This window comes from Astyanax mexicanus, chromosome 4 (genome assembly GCF_023375975.1).
Source record: "Astyanax mexicanus isolate ESR-SI-001 chromosome 4, AstMex3_surface, whole genome shotgun sequence".
In the NCBI taxonomy this organism is placed as follows: domain Eukaryota; kingdom Metazoa; phylum Chordata; class Actinopteri; order Characiformes; family Acestrorhamphidae; genus Astyanax; species Astyanax mexicanus.
Window position 1 is genome coordinate 8,572,451 of NC_064411.1, and position 21,295 is coordinate 8,593,745.

At 38.0% G+C, this 21,295-nt stretch overlaps 5 protein-coding genes across 7 annotated transcripts in view; 2 read left to right on the top strand and 3 right to left on the bottom strand.

Annotated features, from left to right (window-relative positions):
- The window catches only part of LOC125801519 (zinc finger protein 239-like), a 140,463-nt gene extending 138,732 nt beyond the window's left edge, over positions 1–1,731 (top strand). The window contains exon 2 of the mRNA XM_049478324.1: positions 153–1,731. The gene's annotated coding sequence lies outside the window, so the exon portion shown is untranslated. The remainder of the gene's footprint in view (positions 1–152) is intronic.
- Positions 1–17,526, bottom strand: part of LOC125801194 (zinc finger protein 271-like) — a 72,533-nt gene extending 55,007 nt beyond the window's left edge. The window contains exon 1 of the mRNA XM_049477523.1: positions 17,450–17,526. The gene's annotated coding sequence lies outside the window, so the exon portion shown is untranslated. The remainder of the gene's footprint in view (positions 1–17,449) is intronic.
- Positions 1–21,295, bottom strand: part of LOC125801205 (zinc finger protein 271-like) — a 184,661-nt gene that overhangs the window by 162,643 nt on the left and 723 nt on the right. The window contains exon 1 of one of the 2 annotated variants that reach the window (XM_049477560.1): positions 17,647–17,731. The exons of the other annotated variant lie outside the window; for it this stretch is intronic. The gene's annotated coding sequence lies outside the window, so the exon portion shown is untranslated. Of the gene's footprint in view, positions 1–17,646; positions 17,732–21,295 lie in introns of those variants that run through there. 2 annotated transcript variants of the gene reach the window in all.
- LOC111190033 (zinc finger protein 239-like) overlaps positions 1–21,295 on the top strand; it is a 269,476-nt gene that overhangs the window by 145,626 nt on the left and 102,555 nt on the right. The gene's annotated exons all lie outside the window — the stretch shown is intronic.
- On the bottom strand, positions 15,570–17,443 carry LOC125801474 (zinc finger protein 239-like). Its single transcript, XM_049478251.1, has one exon. The coding sequence runs from the start codon at positions 17,383–17,385 to the stop codon at positions 16,600–16,602; it is 786 nt and encodes a 261-aa protein (XP_049334208.1). The 5' UTR covers positions 17,386–17,443; the 3' UTR covers positions 15,570–16,599.

The following is a 21,295-nucleotide window of genomic DNA, read 5'->3' on the forward strand; positions in this document are numbered from 1 at the left end:
AGACATACAAACGTTTATCCCATAATGTCCAGAAAAAGAAAAGTTGATGCAGACGGAGGGCTGTGCTTCAAGGCGAAAGACCGGTATGCCTTTTATGTTACGAAGAGTGTTACTGTGTGTTCACTAAACTCCGTAGTTATAAACATCCTGAGGTTAGCAGCGCGCTAACTGACCTGTTTATAATGTAATCCCAGCAGTGACGGCTGCTCTAAACTGCTGCTGTTAGCTGCTTGGGCTGAAAGATGAACTGTAGAGAGCTGTATTATCCGGTTAGTGGGGTTAAAATCTTTATTTTCTACACAGAAGAATTTTAAAAACTGTAAAAACGCTCCAGACTGCCTCAGCTGAGCCCTGTAGACCGTGGCTGGGCTGTAGCTCTGACTCAGTAAAGACTGCGGGCTTGTGCTGCTGCTGCAGCTCCGACTAGTGGTTGTATGTGGAACTGCTAAATCTGAGGAAATGCTAAATCTATCACATGTTCTTAACAGCTCACAATTTTTAATTTTATATTTATTAAGCCTTATTTCAGTATCAAACGTTTTGATCAAAGTTAATATACTTGTATTTAATGTCATTTCTATTCACTTGACTAGTTTGGTTCTTGATTGATGGAGTTTTTGGATTTCATAACATGACAAATTTACGGTGGCCGAGAAAGCCCAGCGCAGTGCAAATTGAAAAGCGCTGCAAAAGCACAAAACACATCCATCAAAATTACAACACAGGCGCAGCAAATAGAAAAACGCGCTGCAAATAGAACCACAACACAACGGAAGTGAGTCACAACACAACGGAATTTTCCCGGGGGACCTTAAAAGATGCTGTACCAGCTGTATACACAGGACAATAAGTGGCAAACAAGCTTCTGAAAAGTAAGTTATGTTTATTACCTGTGATTACCACGGTTGTGTGCATATTATTAAAAGTTCTGCTTCACAAAACACCTTGTTTGCCACTTATTGTCCTTTGTACACATAGTGAAGTCCGAGACGTTACTGAAGACGCAGCTTAGCTGGTACAGTATCTTTTAAGGTCCCCCGGGAAAATTCCGTTGTGTTGTGACTCACTTCCGTTGTGTTGTGGTTCTATTTGCAGCGCGTTTTTCTATTTGCTGCGCCTGTGTTGTAATTTTGATGGATGTGTTTTGTGCTTTTGCAGCGCTTTTCAATTTGCACTGCGTTGGGCTTTCTCGGCCACCGTACAAATTAAAAGGATTTATGTTAATAGAGCAACAAGCAAACATTTTTTCCATGCAACTGTAATATTTGATTGAATAAATAGTATATTGAGTTATTTAACATTAAGGAGTAATTACATTCATTTTATATTACATTTGATTACATTTTATTACATTTATAAGTTCCATCTGGCCCTCAGTGGACAGCCAATATGCCAATGTGGCCCTCGGCCAAAATGAGTTTGACACCCCTGCTCTACTGGTTTTCTCATTGGTCTATGGTTCAGTCAGTCTGATTAAAAATCTGCAAGTTAATCTACAGGGATATTTGGTTGTGTTGTGTTGCTAAAGTTATATACTCTGTTATCTTTTCCTTATTTGGTATCGTTTTGCTAAAGGGTTTTTTTATATCTCTAAAGGTACTAAAAATATCTAATCCATTTACTTTATTGATTGTTTTATCCAGTACCAGCTATTATCGTTGTTTTACATCACCTTATGTATTTACTCATATTCATATCTATGCGATTCAATAAAAGGCTTTTATATTGCAAGATCTGCAATCTTATCTATTCTTTCAACTTAAGCATTTAGCCAAAAGCTTTTGTACACAGCCAAACATACATTCAAGCAACCACTATATACAGTGCCTTGCAAAAGTATTCGGCCCCCCCTTGAACTTTTCAAACTTTTGCCACATTTTGGGCTTCAAACATAAATATATGATTTTTTTTTGTTTGTTTTTTGTGAAGAATTAACAAGTGTGTAAGAATACGGAGGAGTTTTGCCTTACTATGTTCATTGTTCATTGATTAAAGGGTTAATCTGTGTGTAACTAAATCAGCATTTCACTTAATCAGTATGTTATTCAAGCATTTAGCACGATTCATGATGATTCACATTGTGACTTAGAATGTATGTATATTGTGTCCTTGTGCTCAAAGCAAGGCCGTTTTTCTTGCAACTGAGCATGATTGATTTTTTCCAGCGGAACCATGAGTTTCTGTACATGTAATCTATAGTCTGATAAGGTTGGGGTGAGTTGGAGTTCTCGGCTGACGTATAGGATGAATAACTGCTTATCAGTATCAGGATCCGGGGGGTGTGAGGAGCCTCCTCACACACCATTAGACTGAGGCCAGGCGAATGCCTGTTTTTATTAGACTCTGTCTAGGAAGAAGAGTAGAGTTGGGCGGGAGAGCTTCTCCCGAGAGGGACTACAGAGCCACAGGTCCTGTTCACACAGCCGAGAACTCTGGAAACCCCAACTTTTCTCACCTTTGGGGTTTTCCTCTTATTTTCACCTTTTTATTTCAATTCATTTTTCAATAATCTTTTTACTCAATTTTTGATGTATCCAAAAAAACTGTTTTGCTCAGAAGATTCTTTGAATAAAATCTGACGGAACTACAATTTTGGACTGGATCTCCTTTTCTTCTTTATGACGTATCATGCCAGATACATCATAATTCGAACAGTAGATCAATAATCTTTCAAGTGGGAGACAATCGTGAAGTGGAATGAAATTTATTGGATGCTATCTCATTATTTTGAGATACTCTCATCATTTGGAGATACTCAATATGTTGAGAAGATTGGTATTTAAACTGTGTGAAACTGACACCAATCAATCCATAACTCCTGCTATTTACTTACATAGAAGTGTTTTTTTTTCTCAGTAGCTCAGTCGCTGTGAAGTGTGGAGAATAGTTTTGCAATATATTGATTATCGCTGAATCACAGTTTTGAGATATCACCGTTATCATTAATTTTCCACTTTACTGAAATATGCTGAAAAAAACTTGAAAATGGGCCTTGAAAGTGCTTGAAAGTGCTTGAATTTTACATGGTAAAAGGTGTTTGAACCCTGCGTTTAAAAACCCCAGCAGCACTGCTGCACCTGATCTACATGTACCAACACAACACACACGAACACGTCACCACATTAGTGTCAATGCAGTGTTTTTAAATATTTATCACAAAAATAAAGCTCTCTGGCGCTGGGAATTAAATATACAGGGTAAAATTTAGGCTAATCGGATATGCAGGTGAAAAAAATAAACTACAGTTTGTGGAACTACAAAAATGGACACATCAAAAACAGGTAAACTTAAGCAGGCTGTGTGTGTGTATGTGTGAATATGTGTATGTTTATACCTACAAATCTCAAATGTAAATTGACATAATATGGACCATTAAATGACGGTAACAACCTGACCGTTTGACACTTAGCTAATCTGCATACCAGTAGGAGAGAGCAGAGATAGACTGGCTGTGTGTGAAACGGTAGGCAGCTACCACAATCCCTCATGCCTGAGCTGTTCATATGTTAACACCCACTAAATGATTAACCCTTTACAAGTATTAATATGAACTTTAGGAAAAAGAGTATAAACAGAATTGCCCTTTTTTCTATTGTGAGTTAAATGAAGTCACTGCTGCCTATTCTAATAAGCTAACCGTATGACTAGCTTGACGAGTTCTGGGGACATTTTTACATGGGATGTGTCTGAAAGATCTGTGGAAAAAAAGACATTGCTTAAAATAATAAAAAGTATTATTACAAACGTTACAAAAGGACTTTCTGAGCTGAAAACAAAAAAAAAGAAAATATGTTTTATAAAATTTATTGAGATATCATATATATCCTATACCCAGTTTATAGACACATTTGGGACATACCGGGGTTGGACAATGAGACTGAAACACCTGTCTACAGTCACTCAGTTTTGGATCTTAGTTTGCATAAAAATAAATTTATGCCAGTTTTTACCCTGAGCTCTGGCTTGCTCCAATTTTTTTCCTCCTTTTTTCCTCTCTGTATCACAAACTCTTCTAGTTCCTCCCTTTACCCAAGTTTGATTTTAGGAAGTCTTTATAGCCACAGGGTCAAAATGAGACGCATAAACACTACAGAGCAGGGGTCTCACCATGGGCGCAGATGATTATAGTGACCTCATCCGAAATCTACCATCTACAAGCATAAACGTTGGGGTTTTAATTTAATTAACTGTACGTTTGTGGAATTCTTTTTTTTTTTTTTTTTTTTTTTTTTTAAATGGAATCGAAAATAAAAACTAAATGAAGAAAAAAAGTGGGGAGTAGTGGGGGGAAAAAAAAAAAAAAAAAAGGGGGGGGGGGGGGGAGGATGAGGAAGAGAAAAAAAATGTAGTAATAATAATAATAATAATAATAATAATTATTGAAGCAAACAAAACAATTTGTAAACCATAAGAGAAACAGGAGAGGGAAAGAGAGAGAAGAAAAAAAAATCTAAATATTTACAGAAAAGAGAGAATAGAGAAATAGATAATGAAGATATATAGACATACATATATATATATATTTTTCCCTTGTTTGATGTTATGTGGGATTAGATAGAGAGAAGAGAAAATAGTTAGAGAGAGAGAGAGAGAGATAGTAGAGAGATAGTATCTGCCCTGTGTGTGTGATTGTGTGTGTGAGAGGGTACAGGAACATTCGGGTATAGGTTTTAGATTTACGGGATGGTTATTGTTCAAAATGGCTGTGTTAGTGGTGTATGAGTGATCTGTGTGTGTTAGTGGTGTATGAGTGATCTGTGTGTGTTAGTGGTGTATGAGTGATCTGTGTGTGTTAGTGGTGTATGAGTGATCTGTGTGTGAAGGCTGATGAAGTCACTGATGTAAAAGGTTGTTTAGTGCTGTCCATGTGTTCATGTGTTCTTGAGTTCTGTTTTTAGTAGATGCTCTAAATGGAAATATTTGTTCCATTTCTATATGTTCTTTGAGTGAGTTTTCCCAGTGATTGATTGTGATGTTTCCTCTTGATTTCCAGTTTGTTAGGATGGTTTTTTTGGCGATGGTTAGCGCCACCAAAAGTGCCCTGGTTTCCTCCTGGTTTAGATTTGTGTTTGAAGTGTCTCCTAGGAGACAGAGTGATGGGGATGGGGGGGTGGGCTGTTTCAATAGTGGCGTTAGGTGGTTTACAATCAATTGCCAGAAGTGTTTGACAGGTGGACAGTACCATAGAGAGTGCATGTAATTGTCTGCGGTGTTTAATGAACAGTGTGTACAGATTTCAGGGTCTACTAATCCCATTTTGTGTAGTTTTTGTCTAGTGTAGTGAACTCTGTGGATAATTTTATATTGTATAAGGTGGAGGTTAGTATTGTTAGTCATGTTAAATGTGTTTTTAAGAATGTTAGTCCAGAAATCAGCAGTGAGAGTAATTAGGAGATCTTCTTCCCATTTCGTTGTTGGTACAGAGATTGTTTGATCTAACTGAGATAAAAACCTGTAAATTTTAGATAGGGTTTTGTTTGATGGGGATATATTGAGAAATTCTGAGAATGGTGGAGATAATTCTAGCGTTACTTTATTCTTAATTCTTGAGTTTAGTACTGATCTAAGTTGTAGGTATTCTAGAAATTGATTGCTCTCAATGCCGTATTTCTGTTTTAGGTGTGCCATTGTTGCCAGGTTATTGTTCATAAGGATGTGATCTAAGTGTGTAATACCTTTTTCTTTCCATTTGTGTAATTTTGATGTTTTGTTAGTGGCAGGGAAGTCAGGGTTGTGCCATATAGGTGAGTATTTGGTGGGTGTGAGTGGGGTGTTAGTGCTCTTGTGCAGCTTCCACCAAGCTGTAAGAGTTGATGCTATCATTGGGTTTTTGAAACAGGGGTGGCGTTTGAGTGTTGTGCTGATAAATGGTAAGTCTGAGATTTGTATTTCATTACTCATTGCTTGTTCTATCTCTTTCCATGATTCATCTGTATGATTTGGTTTTATCCATTTAATTATATACTGTAATTGATTTGCAGAAAAGTATTGTTGAAAATTAGGTGCTTCGAGTCCTCCCTGAGTTCTATGTTTTTGTAATGTTGTTAACTTAATTCTAGGTGATTTGTTTTTCCAGTAAAATTTGGAGATGATTGAGTCTAAAGTTCTGAACCAGGTAGGTGGAGGTTGGATGGGGATCATTGAGAAAAGGTAGTTTATTTTTGGTAAAACTGTCATTTTGATAGTGGATATTCTGCCAGAAAGGGATAGTGGGAGGTTCATCCAGCGTTGGAGGTCATTATTTACAGTTGTGAGTAGTGGACTGAAGTTAAGTGTGTGGAGCTCGGATAGCTTGGTGGAAACTTTGATGCCTAGGTATGTGATGTGTTGCGTGCACATAGGGATAGGTAGAGACTGAGTTACTGTATCTGATAGGTTCATATTAAATGGTAGGATGGTGGATTTGGTCCAGTTAATGGAGTAATCTGAAATTTTGGAGAATTTTTCAATTATTCGTATAGTTTGAGAAATTGAAGAGAGTGGGTTTTGTAGGAACAATAGAATATCGTCTGCATACAGGCTGATTTTGTGTTCTGTGGTGTTGGTCCGGATCCCTCGGATATTTGGGCTCTGTCGTAAGGCTGCTGCTAGTGGTTCTATGAAAATTGAGAATAGGAGGGGGGAGAGGGGGCATCCTTGCCTGGTACCTCTGTGCAAAGTGAAATTCTGTGATATTAGTCCATTAGTATTAACTGTGGCCTTGGGTGAAGTGTAAAGTGTTTTAATCCAGTCGATAAATGATTCTCCGAAACCTAATTTATGTAAAGTAGTGAAGAGGAATTTCCAATTGACTTTATCAAAGGCTTTCTCTGCGTCTAATGTAATTATTGCTGTCTCTAGCTGATGTAGTGTTGTGTGGTGTATCAGATTAAGTAGTCTGCGCATGTTGGTAGTGGAGTGTCTTCCTTTAATGAAGCCGGTCTGATCAGGATGTATAAGTGATGGGATAACTTTTTCCAATCTGGTGGCTAGGGCCTTACTTATGATCTTTGTGTCTGTGTTGATGAGTGATAATGGGCGGTAACTGGAGGGTAAGGTGGGATCTTTATTAGCTTTGAGATGAAGTGAAATTGTTGCCGTATTCATTTCTGTTGATAATTAGGGTTCAAGCACCGAAGGTGCGTAGAACCCTATTGTTTTTGCTAAGATTTTTCTTCTTATTAGGGTTCAAGCACCGAAGGTGCGTAGAACCCTATTGTTTTTGCTAAGATTTTTCTTATTATTATTATTATTATTCTTTTTCTCCTGAAAAAACAGTTGTGCAGCCTAAACCGTAAGTCATAGAGAAATGAAACTTGGTAGGTAGATGTAGGATCAGTGCATCTCGGTGGACAACAAAAATGGCACCGATTGGTCAAGTGGTGGCGCTATAAACAAGGAAATTCATTTTTCACAATTTTCTCAATAACTCAAAAACCATAAGACCTACATTCAAAATTCTTTTTTTGATGGATTCCTTGGGTCAATACCAACAACTTTCCAATTTGGACCATGCACTTCCGTCTATATAGATTTTTTGCTAATTTGCATAATATGCAAAACCTACTTTTGCAAACTAGTCCTAGGAATTTTGACCAATCCTGGCATGTTTGGTATCAAAACACTCGTGAGAGCATGCGCTTCAATATTCATTAAGAAAAAGTTGAAATATGTAAACAATATGGCCGCCATATGCAAATTAGTCCTTCCGGATATATGCCCCATTCACTTCAAGAGGTAAATTTGGAGCACTGTTTCTCAGCAACCGTGCAACCCAGCAAGTTGAAACTTTGCATGCAGAATCTATCATACAGCCTCTAAAGGATGTTCAAAGGGCAACTTAATCAATCAACATGGCTGAACACCATCAGCCAATCAGCATTCAGCAGACATTTTGGCAGGCTGAATGTTGCCCAATCTGGATGATATTTGGCAGTTATGTTCAGGTGGAGACACTGTAGTGACCTGCAAAGTGCTGAAACAATCCGCCCACTGGGGGGCGCTGTTCCAAAAAAACGAGTATATGTCAATCATGCTGTACTATTTTGACATCTAATTGTCTTTGCCATATTTAGTACAGTGGCTCTGACAAATTTCTCAATACAACTATGTTTAAAAAGTGCTTTGTTCATTCATAATTGCTAATTGTTTGAAAATAGCTATATTGAAACTACTCTCTGGATATTTGGCCTATCACCTCCATTTCAGTCTTGCTGCACACTGTAGAGTCTCTAGGTAAATGTTCATTAAAAACATTTGTGAAAATTTCACATACAATACTCTCCAGGCATCAAGCAATCTGTGCGTCCTTGGAATTTCTAACCTAAATTGCTGTAACTCTGCAGTATTTGCTGTAATCTCACAATGTTAAAGACCTCTGTACAATATCACTCTGATGAAGCGCCATTTAATACAGAACTAGATTAAGAATAACTTGACATTACATGTCATATCAGAACATTCACTCCTTTGTGCCTCTTCTCAACATTAATAACAGGTGAAAGACTTTTGATCATTTCTAAATGTGACAGAATGTCTCCAATTGTGTTAGACCTTCTTACACATCACCATCCTATGCTCTAGTAGGCACCATTGTGCTAGTTGGTGCTTGATGAAGCGCCATTTAATTCAGAACTAGATTTATAATAACTTCGTAATTACATGTCATATCAGAACATTCACTCCTTTGTGTTAATTTAAACTTGTTTGGTCAAACATTTCAGCTTGTTCTGCAAAGGTTCAAAGGTCAATCTGAATACCACTTTGTGAACATTCTGGTTGAAGCCACCTGATCAATACCAATAACATGTAGACACCTTTTGACTAGTTCTAACTCACTTAATGAATATCCTACAAAGTTCACTAGATTTACATGTGAATTTAAGCACTGATCAGGTTGAAAGGCCTCTGCTCAACATTAATAACAGGTGAAAAACTTGATAATTTCTAAATGTGACAGGGCATCTCCAATCATATTAGACCTTCTTACACATCACCATTCAATGCTCCAGTAGGCACCATTGTGCAAGTTGGTGCTTGAACCCGATGATTGCCGCTTGCGGCTATATTTATTATTATTATTATTATTATTCTTTTTCTCCTGTAAAAACAGTTGTGCAGCCTAAACCGTAAGTCATAGAGAAATGAAACTTGGTAGGTAGATGTAGGATCAGTGCATCTCGGTGGACAACAAAAATGGCACCGATTGGTCAAGTGGTGGCGCTATAAACAAGGAAATTCATTTTTCACAATTTTCTCAATAACTCAAAAACCATAAGACCTACATTCAAAATTCTTTTTTTGATGGATTCCTTGGGTCAATACCAACAACTTTCCAATTTGGACCATGCACTTCCGTCTATATAGATTTTGTGCTAATTTGCATAATATGCAAAACCTACTTTTGCAAACTAGTCCTAGGAATTTTGACCAATCCTGGCATGTTTGGTATCAAAACACTCGTGAGAGCATGCGCTTCAATATTCATTAGAAAAAGTTGAAATATGTAAACAATATGGCCGCCATATGCAAATTAGTCCTTCCGGATATATGCCCCATTCACTTCAAGAGGTAAATTTGGAGCACTGTTTCTCAGCAACCGTACAACCTAGCAAGTTGAAACTTTGCATGCAGAATCTATCATACAGCCTCTAAAAGATGTTCAAAGGGCAACTTAATCAATCAACATGGCTGAACACCATCAGCCAATCAGCATTCAGCAGACATTTTGGCAAGCTGAATGTTGCCCAATCTGGATGACACTTGGCAGTTATGTTCAGGTGGAGACACTGTAGTGACCTGCAAAGTGCTGAAACAATCCGCCCACTGGGGGGCGCTGTTCCAAAAAAACGAGTATATGTCAATCATGCTGTACTATTTTGACATCTAATTGTTTTTGCCATATTTAGTACAGTGGCTCTGACAAATTTCTCAATACAACTATGTTTAAAAAGTGCTTTGTTCATTCATAATTGCTAATTGTTTGAAAATAGCTATATTGAAACTACTCTCTGGATATTTGGCCTATCACCTCCATTTCAGTCTTGCTGCACACTGTAGAGTCTCTAGGTAAATGTTCATTAAAAACATTTGTGAAAATTTCACATACAATACTCTCCAGGCATCAAGCAATCTGTGCGTCCTTGGAATTTCTAACCTAAATTGCTGTAACTCTGCAGTATTTGCTGTAATCTCACAATGTTAAAGACCTCTGTACAATATCACTCTGATGAAGCGCCATTTAATACAGAACTAGATTAAGAATAACTTGACATTACATGTCATATCAGAACATTCACTCCTTTGTGCCTCTTCTCAACATTAATAACAGGTGAAAGACTTTTGATCATTTTAAATGTGACAGAATGTCTCCAATTGTGTTAGACCTTCTTACACATCACCATCCTATGCTCTAGTAGGCACCATTGTGCTAGTTGGTGCTTGATGAAGCGCCATTTAATTCAGAACTAGATTTATAATAACTTCGTAATTACATGTCACATCAGAACATTCACTCCTTTGTGTTAATTTAAACTTGTTTGGTCAAACATTTCAGCTTGTTCTGCAAAGGTTCAAAGGTCAATCTGAATACCACTTTGTGAACATTCTGGTTGAAGCCACCTGATCAATACCAATAACATGTAGACACCTTTTGACTAGTTCTAACTCACTTAATGAATATCCTACAAAGTTCACTAGATTTACATGTGAATTTAAGCACTGATCAGGTTGAAAGGCCTCTGCTCAACATTAATAACAGGTGAAAAACTTGATAATTTCTAAATGTGACAGGGCATCTCCAATCATATTAGACCTTCTTACACATCACCATTCAATGCTCCAGTAGGCACCATTGTGCAAGTTGGTGCTTGAACCCGATGATTGCCGCTTGCGGCTATATTCTCTTTTTGTGTTTTATTTCCGTGATCAATCTACTGAATATTGGAGAGAGTATTGTCCAGAAGTGTTTATAGAATTCAGAGGGAAAGCCATCTGGTCCAGGTGCTTTATTATTAGACATTTGACAGAGTGCATTATGGAGTTCTTTTGATGTTAACGGTTTTTCTAATATGCTTTTTTTGTTCTTCAGTTAATTTTGGTAGCTTTATGTTATTGAGAAAATTGTGGATATCTGCAAGGTCTGGTTCATGGTCTGATGAGTATAGAGATTTATAGAAGTTTCTAAATATTTGATTTATTTCTTCTGGTGTTTGTCTAATGTTTCCGATCTCGTCTTTGATTGCTGGGATTTTTGTTTTTTCTTTATTGTGTTTTACTTGGTTAGCTAAGAATTTTCCAGACTTGTTATTGTGTTCAAAATGTTCATACCTGAGTTGTTGTATTAGAAACTGAGTCTTCTTGTTTATGAGTTCATTATATTGTGATTTACATTCGCTCAGCTCCTTCTTATTTTTTTCTGTTGGGTTTTTTATTATTTCATTAGATAGTTCCTTAATTTTCCGTTGTAGGTTGGTCTCGTTTTTTGTATCTTTCTTTTTCTTGTAAGCGGAGTATGAGATGATTTTGCCTCGTAATACAGCTTTCCCAGTTTCCCATAGTAGAGTCGGGGGGGTTTCTGGAGAGTCATTTATTTTCAGGAAGGATGCCCACTCTTTTCTGATATAACTATCAAATTCTGTATCCGTTAGTAAAGATGTATTGAGTCGCCATCTGAAGGTTTTATAAGTTGGGTTTATATTCCATGTAAGTGATATCGGGGCATGGTCGCTGATTATTATAGGGTGATATGTTATATCTGAGATGTTAGATACGATAGAATTGCTGGTTAGGAAGAAGTCAATGCGGGAGTGAGAGTGGTGAACTGGTGAGTGAAAAGAGAATTCTTTGGATGCTGGGTTTTTGAGGCGCCAACCATCACTGAGCCCTAGGTCTGCCATGTATTGTTTAATGGTGTCTGAGGATTGCCATTGACGTGTGTTGTGTGTACTGGTAAGTCTATCTAAGTCTGGGTTGATTACTGTATTGAAGTCACCTCCAATTATGATTGTGGAATCAGAGATGTTGGATATCTGGTTGAAGAGCTTATGGAAAAAAGATGGGTCATCAGTATTTGGTCCGTATATGCTTGCAATTGTTAAGGGGGTGTTACTGATGTTAATGTCTATTATAATATATCTTCCTTCTGGGTCTGATAGTGTGGTGTTATGTGTGTAGGGGATTTTTTTATGTATAAGAATGGATACGCCTCTTTGTTTAGAATTATAGTAGGCTGAGAATACATGATTATAGTGTAGTGATTTTAGTTTGTGATGATTTGTTTCAGATAGATGAGTTTCTTGTAGTAGACAGATATCTGCTTTCAGTGTAGTGAGATGGTGTAATACCTTTGTCTGTTTACTCTGTGTGCCTATACCCCGAATGTTCCAGGTTACAAACTTGAGTGAAGACATGTTATGAAGCCTTGATTTTTAGTGTTTATCAATGGTATGGTTTGTTCGTGTAGTGTGTTGTGCTGTGTATATGGGCAGAGATACATCTGTGAGATCTGGGGTGTATGATAATAGCAAGAGAGAGGTTGATAATGAGAAAAAATACAGGAAGGGTTAAATAGAGTTGAAGGCAGATAGAGGAGAGAGAGAGAAAAAAAAAGAAGGGAAATAAAAACAGGAACATTGAAAGGAAAAAAGTGGCTTGGTGAGATATACATGCTAAGAAAGTGAGACGTTTGGTGCATTGAATAATTCCTAATTATGTCCTATATTTTTTAGTTTGGATTTTGTGTTTGTATGGATGGTTGTACTTGTGTTTGTGGGTGTGTGTGTATTTGAGAGAGAGAGAGAGAGAGATAGAGATAGAGATAGATAGATAGATAGATAACAAGAGAGAGGGGATCGCAAGGAATGATCTATAGTAGAGATTAAATATGAGAGCGCGCATGACATAGATCGCGTGCCCAGAGGAGACGCGGGAGCGAGTAAGAGAGGTAAATGTGAGATGGTTTAGGAGCTCATACATTTTGTGGTGGAGGAGAAACTGAGATGAATATAATAATAAACATGGTACGTTACATACGATGGACGCGCGCTCGAGAGAGATAGATAGAGAAAGAGAGAGAGGGGCATGCGCGTTTATAAACAGAGAGAGAGAGAGAGAGAGAGAGAGAGAGTCATGCGCGTTTATAAACACAAAAAGAGAGAGAGAGAGAGAGTACTAGCCCATTATAGCTCGTATATTCTAGAAAAGCCACGGAGTTATGTTTTCATCGCGGAACAACTGCCCATCAACATACAGCTTATCAACAGATATTACAGCTTTTTTTCCGTCCTTTATAAGTTCTTTTCTGACGGAGAAAAGTTTCCTCCGCCTGTCCTGAATTTCGCGAGGGAACTGGTCATTAATCCCGAGGTCAGTTCCTCGGAGTTCCCTTCCTCTGCTCATAATGAGCACTTTATGTTTATAATGTTCAACTTTAGCCACTATAGGTCGCGGACGTTTGTTGGATGTTTTTTTTCCTAAGCGGTGTGCACGGTGGAATGAGATGGATGAGGCGAGGTCCGGGGTGATGTGAAGTTTGGTGATCATGAAATCCTTGAGGAGATCTTCGGGGTTTTCGTGTGACTGCTCGGGGATTCCAGAAAAAACAATATTGTCTCTCATGCTTCTTGCTTGTAAGTCCAGGATTGTTTCTTTCATGTGTTTGTTGTCGGTCAGAACAGATGATAGCTGGGTTGTGAGCTGAGTGACAGAGTGCTGCAGTGTTTTGTTTTCTTTAGTGAGTGTTATGATTTGTTCTTGGCTGAATTCCAGGCTTTCACGGAGTGATTGGAATTCTTTGTGAAGCAGTTCTACTAGTGAGATTCTGGCGTCAAGTGCAGAGAGTTTGTTGTTGATAGATAGAAGGATAGAACTGACCTCAGTGCAGCAGGGTGGTGTTGAAGGTGGGTCCTCGGTGTCTCCAGGTGAGCTGGGTGGTCGTGGTCGTTTGCCGGTGGGGTTTTGGAGCTGTTTACCTTTAGATTTGTCTTCTTTTTTTTCCTTGTTCATGATGACAACCTTATTGTAGTAGTGGTCGATGAAGTCTTCGAGTGATTCCAGGGCGCTGAATGGCGTTGAATGAGTAATTCCAGGTGAGAGTGTAGTTTGTTTGGTGGATGGTCTAGCAGCAGGGCGCCGCCATCTTAGTTCTTGCACCGCGTCTTGCGAGAGAGTGCGTCAGTGCGTCATGCGTCACGGCTCAAGTGGGTGATTTCTGGTCGAAAGTTCTGATTTAATTTTTGGGGCTTCACGCTTTACAGCGAAGGTGCCCCGAACTCCACCCCAATACTCTCTTCTTTTCTTCTTCTTCTCTGCCCAGTCAAGGGCGTGAACACAACACATTTTTTAATAAAGAACTTGAATGTGAATTAGTTCACATTATGTGTCATGAACGGCAGACATCACTGTAAATGAACGTTGGAATTTATTTTCCATTGAAAACTTAGTGACATCTGTTTTCTCTTCTGAGCTTGCTGGGCCTGAGCTCCTCCCTCTGTAACTGGGTTTTAGACTTCCTGACTGAGAGAGACCACAATCAGTCAGGATTGGAAACAACACCTCCAGCACCACCATACTGAGCACCTGCGACCCCCAGGGCTGTGTGCTCAGCCCACTGCTGTTCACTCTGCTGACTCATGACTGTACTGCAAAGTACAGCTCAAACCACATTGTCAAGTTCGCTGATGACACAACTGTAGTTGGCCTCATCAGCAAGAACGACGAGTCAGCATACATCTCTCTAGAGGAGATAAAGTCTAGTCTGTGCAGTCGAAACAGTCCTGCAGCACAGCGTCTCCGTCACTGGGCCACACAGTAATGGTCTTCTGTGTGGGTTTGGAGCGTCGCAGCAGGGGATGGAATGTGGGGACCAGCATGATAGAGATGTGGTCAGAGAGCGCGGAGGAGCTGTAGTCTGCCCAGTGAAGCTTGGGTATTACTGTCCATATTGGGGCACGTGAAGTTGGGTTCAGGACCAGCATAAAAACAGCTCAAAATAGGGTTTTCGCTAGGAGCGTAAGAGGCCGCTGCACTACTGCGCGCTGCCATCTTTTCATTCATCTTTTTTTCACCGCCATCTTTTCATTCATTTGGTCAGTAAAATAGCAAATGCTGTGTTTGGATATCTAACTAGACTAGCTTCCAATAATAATGGTCAGTAAAACAAATACTTTGTTTGGACATTTAGCAAGGCTACCTACTAATAAAAATGGTCAAAATCTCAAATGTAGAATTTGGTAATTAAGTGTAGTTGGTGAATGACTGTGCTTTTAAAAAAAACAAAACAACACAACCCACAAGCATTCACAATAAAAAAAACAACTTTATAAACATAGGAATACAAGTTAAACACATGCTACTCTACCTTTGGAAGTAATTGTATATTTAACCTTTTTAAGCCTGAACCATTAAAATATATTTCTTTCTGAATTTCAATCTGAAATTGACTATTATGTTTCACTTCAACACAAATACATTTCACACTGGATTTCTATGTTGGGCGCCTTTGAGTATTTAACAAATAATAACAAGAAAATATCAGGCCTATAGGTTTCATGTCCAACATATGTTGAGAAAACACAATGAGATTGAAGATCTGCAATATAAAATCCTTTTATTAAAAACACACAGATGAGTAAATATAGAGGTGAAGCAATACAAAGATAATAGTTTGTAGTGGATAAAAACAATTAAGAAACTACATGATTTGGATATTCTTAGTAAATTTGAAGATTAAAAAACCTTAAGCAAGATATAATATTCAATAAGGAAAAGATAAGCGAGTATAAAACTTGAGTAATACAACAACCAAATATCCCTCTATGGTAACAGATTTTTAATCAGAACGACTGAACCATAGACCAACGAGAACACCAGCAGAGGGAATAAATGAGCCTGCAACCTTACTGCGCTACACAAGCCCGGAGGAGGTTGATTTCAGTATGGGAACTACGGCTGGAGCGTTTTATTTAACCTCTGGAAAGGGTTTTGTTGGCCTCTCTGCAGGGTCTGGATGCTCCTCCGGTCCACACGGCAGTACCCGGAACAGTGTCGTCTCTCTGTGGCTCTGGGTCTCACTTTTGGGAGCACTCTCTGGAGTTCCTCAGGTGGTGTTTTCAGTTCTTCTTTCATACAGATGGGCCTGGCGGTTAATAGCATTAAGCTAAGCTATGCTAAGCTTGGGGAGCTGAGGATGGCTTCCACAGAGTGAAAACAGAGATACTAGAAATTAATAGAAATAATGAAATCTGCATAAACTAGAAAAGTGATTAAAAGCATTCAAATCATAAGCTCTGAAGATTTGGCTCAAATGTTTAGTTGCCAGCTAAGAATCCTACTCTAACTATCACATTTATCACACTAAATTTTAAAGACTAAGTTTTTTCGCTTCTTCAGAACTGAACTCCTCCCGTAACTACCCTAAGCGCTGAGCTCTGTTTCACGAAGAATGTCCTGGAATATTGAACATATAAGAAAACATAACATGGAATTCAATAAACATGATCGATGATTAAGATTAATTTTGCTGAACCTGTAAAATCCTTTGTTAAATTCAGTTAATTGACAAGGTTAAACATTTGTGTCCGAAAGACTTATGATTTGCCTTTTAATTGCCTTCAAACTGATCTAAGATGGAGTTTTCTCTCCTGTGTGAATGTGCTGGTGTTTTTTGAGTTTACTCTGTTGAGTAAAACTCTTCCCACAGTCTGAGCAATAATACGGTTTCTCTCCTGTGTGAATGCGCTGGTGTATTCGGAGATTAATCTGTTGAGTAAAACTCTTCCCACAGTCTGAGCAGTAATACGGTTTCTCTCCTGTGTGAATGCGCTGGTGTTTTCGGAGATTACACTGCTGATTAAAACTCTTCCCACAGTCTGAGCAGTAATACGGTTTCTCTCCTGTGTGAATGCGCTGGTGTTTTTTGAGAGCACTCGGTTCAGTAAAACTCTTCCCACAGTCTGAGCAATAATATGGTTTCTCTCCTGTGTGAATGCGCTGGTGAATTTTGAGAGTACTCTGTGCAGTAAAACTCTTCCCACAGTCTGAGCAGTGATAGGGTTTCTCTCCTGTGTGAATGCGCTGGTGCAGTTTGAGAGCATTCTGTTGATTAAAACTTTTTCCACAGTCTGAGCAGCAATACGGTTTCTCTCCTGTGTGAATGCGCTGGTGAATTTTGAGAGTACTCTGTGCAGTAAATCTCTTCCCACAGTCTGAGCAGTGATAGGGTTTCTCTCCTGTGTGAATGCGCTGGTGTATTTTGAGATTAATCTGTTGAGTAAAACTCTTCCCACAGTCTGAGCAGTGATGTGGTTTCTCTCCTGTGTGAATGCGCTGGTGTTTTTTGAGATCACTCTGTTTAGTAAAACTCTTGACAGAGTGCTGATGTTTCTCCATGTCGGGACTTGGCTTCATTTGTCTGTTAAATGCAACAATTTGTGTATGTTCTGGAGATTCTTCTGGATTGCTTGTGCTTCACCTCTTTCAGCAGTTTAACATTGCTCTTGTTAAATATCCCGGTTGTTGGTGATGAATTTCAGGAGAATATTTTCATTTCTGGAAAAAACAAAGAAAAATGCCATTGAATATTAAAATAAAAGCAGGTCAATTAACTTAAGAGAATTGCCTAAATCAGTTACACTATACTGATGAAACTACTGGGACATCTTCATTTACCATAAAAGCTTCTGTACTTTTATCCCAGTCGAAGTCCACAGTGTAAGGGGGCGCTGGTGGTCCTCCAGCCACTAGAGGGAGGCCACCTTTTCCCACTTGCAATAATCAGGCTGACACCTGTTTAATGCCTTTATGAGGGTGGCCCACTGTTCAAACAGACAGTCTAAATTCAGTTCAGGTCCCACTAGAAGCTGAGAACTTTCCTAGATTGTTAAAAAGAAAGAAAAGTAAGGCTGCTTTATGTTTCCCCCTCTTTTGGAGTTTTTTAAAGTTTTCTCCCTTTTGTTAGTTTCTGAGTAAATGATTTAAAGTTGGTACTAAGAAAATACTTGTTTCCTATTTCCCTGAGTACTTTTATTTAAGTTCTAGGATAAAACCAGAGTGCCTGTTGTTCGATCACAATTATTTCACAATTCACAATTTCACAATTATTTGCAAATAAAGAAGTTTAGGAAAACATGTTATGTTACTTATTTATGCAACTAAAAGGTAAACTGTGTGAAACGTAGCTTATTTAGAAAATTTAGCTTTAATTGCTTATACAAAATATTTATTATATTATGGTTACATTACTAACACAGGAGCAAGCTGACACCTGAGCATATTGAAATGCTTGTCTTTGTAAAAAAAGAATCTCCCCATCATGCTCGGACTGCAGGCACGGCAAACAGTTGGAATTGAAGGGAGTATGTAGATGGGGTTGGAGCAGCAAAGTGTGGAGGAGATTGGGGAGTAGAAGGCATTTTGCTTTTAAATAGTTTACAATATTTGCACTGATTTTTTTAAGCTTTGGTTTACACTTGTTCAAAAGCACTGATGAGTACAGCACTCAAGAGTACTGATGCTGTTAATAGACTATTTTCTACTCACTTTGTGTGTTTTGCTTTTTTAAATACAATTTACAATATTATTTGCACTTATGGCTTTTTAAGCCTTGGTTTACTGTCGCCATTTCTCATTGTTATTTATTATTTTGTCTATTTTGAGTTTATTAATTGCCAAATAAACAAGTCAGTTTCTCCTTACCAACCAAACACACCTAATTATTCAAACACACCTTATTCAGCTGGCTACTTGTTATCAAGAGTAAAAAGCTTTTCAACATGAGTTTGACAACAGTAAGTACGTTGGCTAAATAACTTTAAACATTTATACATGCTCGGATAGGCCGGTATCGGTATCGGCCGATATCGGTATCGGATCGGAAGTGCAAATAAATATCGGTATCGGATCGGAAGTTCAAAAAGCTGGATCGGGACATCCCTAATCTCTGATATTCCCCCCACATTCAGTGCTGCTATGTTGTGAGGTCAGTTCAGTGCACTGTAGCATTAGCTAAACTCTAGCATTAATCTAATTACTACACTTAAACGATCTCGTAATACAGAGGATCCAGTGATGTCCAGGAGGAAAATGTACACAGAATAAAACGTACAGGGTCCTAAACATATGTATTTAGCACAGAATGTGATAGAGGTAGAGCTGGGCGATTAATTGATTTTTTGATTAATTCTAATTTACAGTTAAGGACAATGTGTTTTTATGAAAATCGATTTTCTCTGAGTTTTAATTTTGACCACCGAAGCTCCCCTGTGGGCTCCTGTACTTCAGAGTGAGCTAGCACACCATCCAAAGTAAAACAAGCAACTGTCCCTGACACATCTTCCAACTACGTACCAGGTTCTGTAAGCACTACAGTTTATGATTTTTTGCATATTAATGAGAAAATATCATCTCATTTTATAGAACACTGGCACTTATTTAAAAGCTTTGTTTTGCAATTCAAGCCCAATTGGGAAAAGTTTTTACTTAATAGCATATTTAATTGTACTTGTTTTTTATTTTGTAAGTTTTATCAATAAGGGTACCATTTTATTTCTTTCTATTTGTTCTTTGAGGATGGGTTTATTTATTTATTTTTTAAGTTTGAGGGTGCATTGTGTCAGTACCTAAACTAGCTTTCGAAAAGTTACCAGATGTTTTGCATTGTTTCTGTTTTTTGTTTGTTTCTCGTAGCACTTTAACCACAAAGGGGACATTTAAGTGAAAACTAAATAAATAAAAACTAGTTTTTAACAATTTCTTTAATTATATTTTTAGTAGGGGAAAAAAATCTGTTTATATCGAAAATCGGATAAAAGAAATAAATAAATAAAATATATTTTTTTGGGCCATATCGCCCAGCTTTAGATAGAGGCGAGTTTTTGAATGGCCATTTGAATTTTGCCATTTACAAAAACAGTTCAGACATGAAACCCCAAATATGGGCATAAACAACAACATGTCACCGACTACAAAATAGGCTTGTTCGAGATGCGGCTGCGCCTCGCCTTGCTGGTCAGCGAGAGCAGCCGCGTGCAGGTGGGCGGGGTGGAGGAGCGGAGAAGTCAGGTCGGACAGTCTCCACCTGCAGCCCACGTGAACAACACAGGATCTCGCGATGAATGCGCTGTTTGTTTACTTCTGGTGTGAATAAAATCGCAAAAGTGAAACAGAGATAACATGAGTGTTATTAAATTGAGATAAAAACTTGTTATAAATATTCACAAAACATACTGTCATGTTACAGATGTATTGTGTAGCACTAAATTAATAATGGGATTAAATTTTTATTTGCAGACCAGCTTTTCTGTCCTTTGTTCTTGGAAATAAATACATCATGCTCATTTACACAGCTTTAATTGTTTAGCGCAACACAAAAACAATAGAAGAAAAGAAAAGTAGATCTCAGTATAATAGTTATGTAGGTTTAAAGATAATTAATAAGAGCAGTTCAGGGCGCTTTATAAAACAGTAAAAATGATAGCAGTTGAGCTCTATTATGATATAAAATGCAGATTATGAACAAATAAATATTTTTGAATACTGCATGAAAATGAACTGTCTTGCTACTAGATATGACAGTGTAAATACTGTGTTTTTTAAGGGGTTTTAGAGGAGATATATATTTTAAAATAAAAAGATTCACACGTGATAGGTGTCGGTGGATCTTCTAACCAATGGGGATTAAGCTCTGTCGTCATCAGGGCGGCTCTAGGCTCCCGCAGTTGGTGGGAAGCAACTGCAGCACCTGGGTCAGACGGCTGCAGGCAGATTTCACTCGCGGGACTATAACGCCGGAAGTCATCGTCACGTGATGAAGGCGCAGACGCAAGTCGGACAAAAAAACTAACCAGCATGCACCATACCGAGCCAGGCGGCGATCGGACTGCGCAGCGCCGGGTTAAGTCGAACAAGCCTAATGACTACACAACTGCGATGGCCTATTGTGATCCTAAACGATTTTCTGTCAAAATAAAAGTCCCCCTAATATGTAATAATATTCTGTTTTATATCTGTAAAAATATATATTATAAAGTAGTTTGATAAAGTTTAAAATTAATTAAAAGGTTTTTCAAACTTATAAATGCATGAAATAATATAGTAAATATAATAAAATAGGTACTAAAATGTACGATTGTGAAATAGTACAGTATAAAACATGCTGTCAGCAGCTGAATTAAATATATCTTTCTTTATAGTGTTACTTCTGTTAAACATTAAATCACATTGTTTGACACATCTATATATGTTTAACAAAATATTTTAAATGCAGATAACATTACCAATAAGTTTACATCAATTAACCGTGCTTACAACGTGCTTAAAA

Bases quoted from the DNA above. Each gene is read 5' to 3' on its own strand.
- LOC125801474 (XM_049478251.1), bottom strand. From the start codon at position 17,385: ATGAAGCCAAGTCCCGACATGGAGAAACATCAGCACTCTGTCAAGAGT.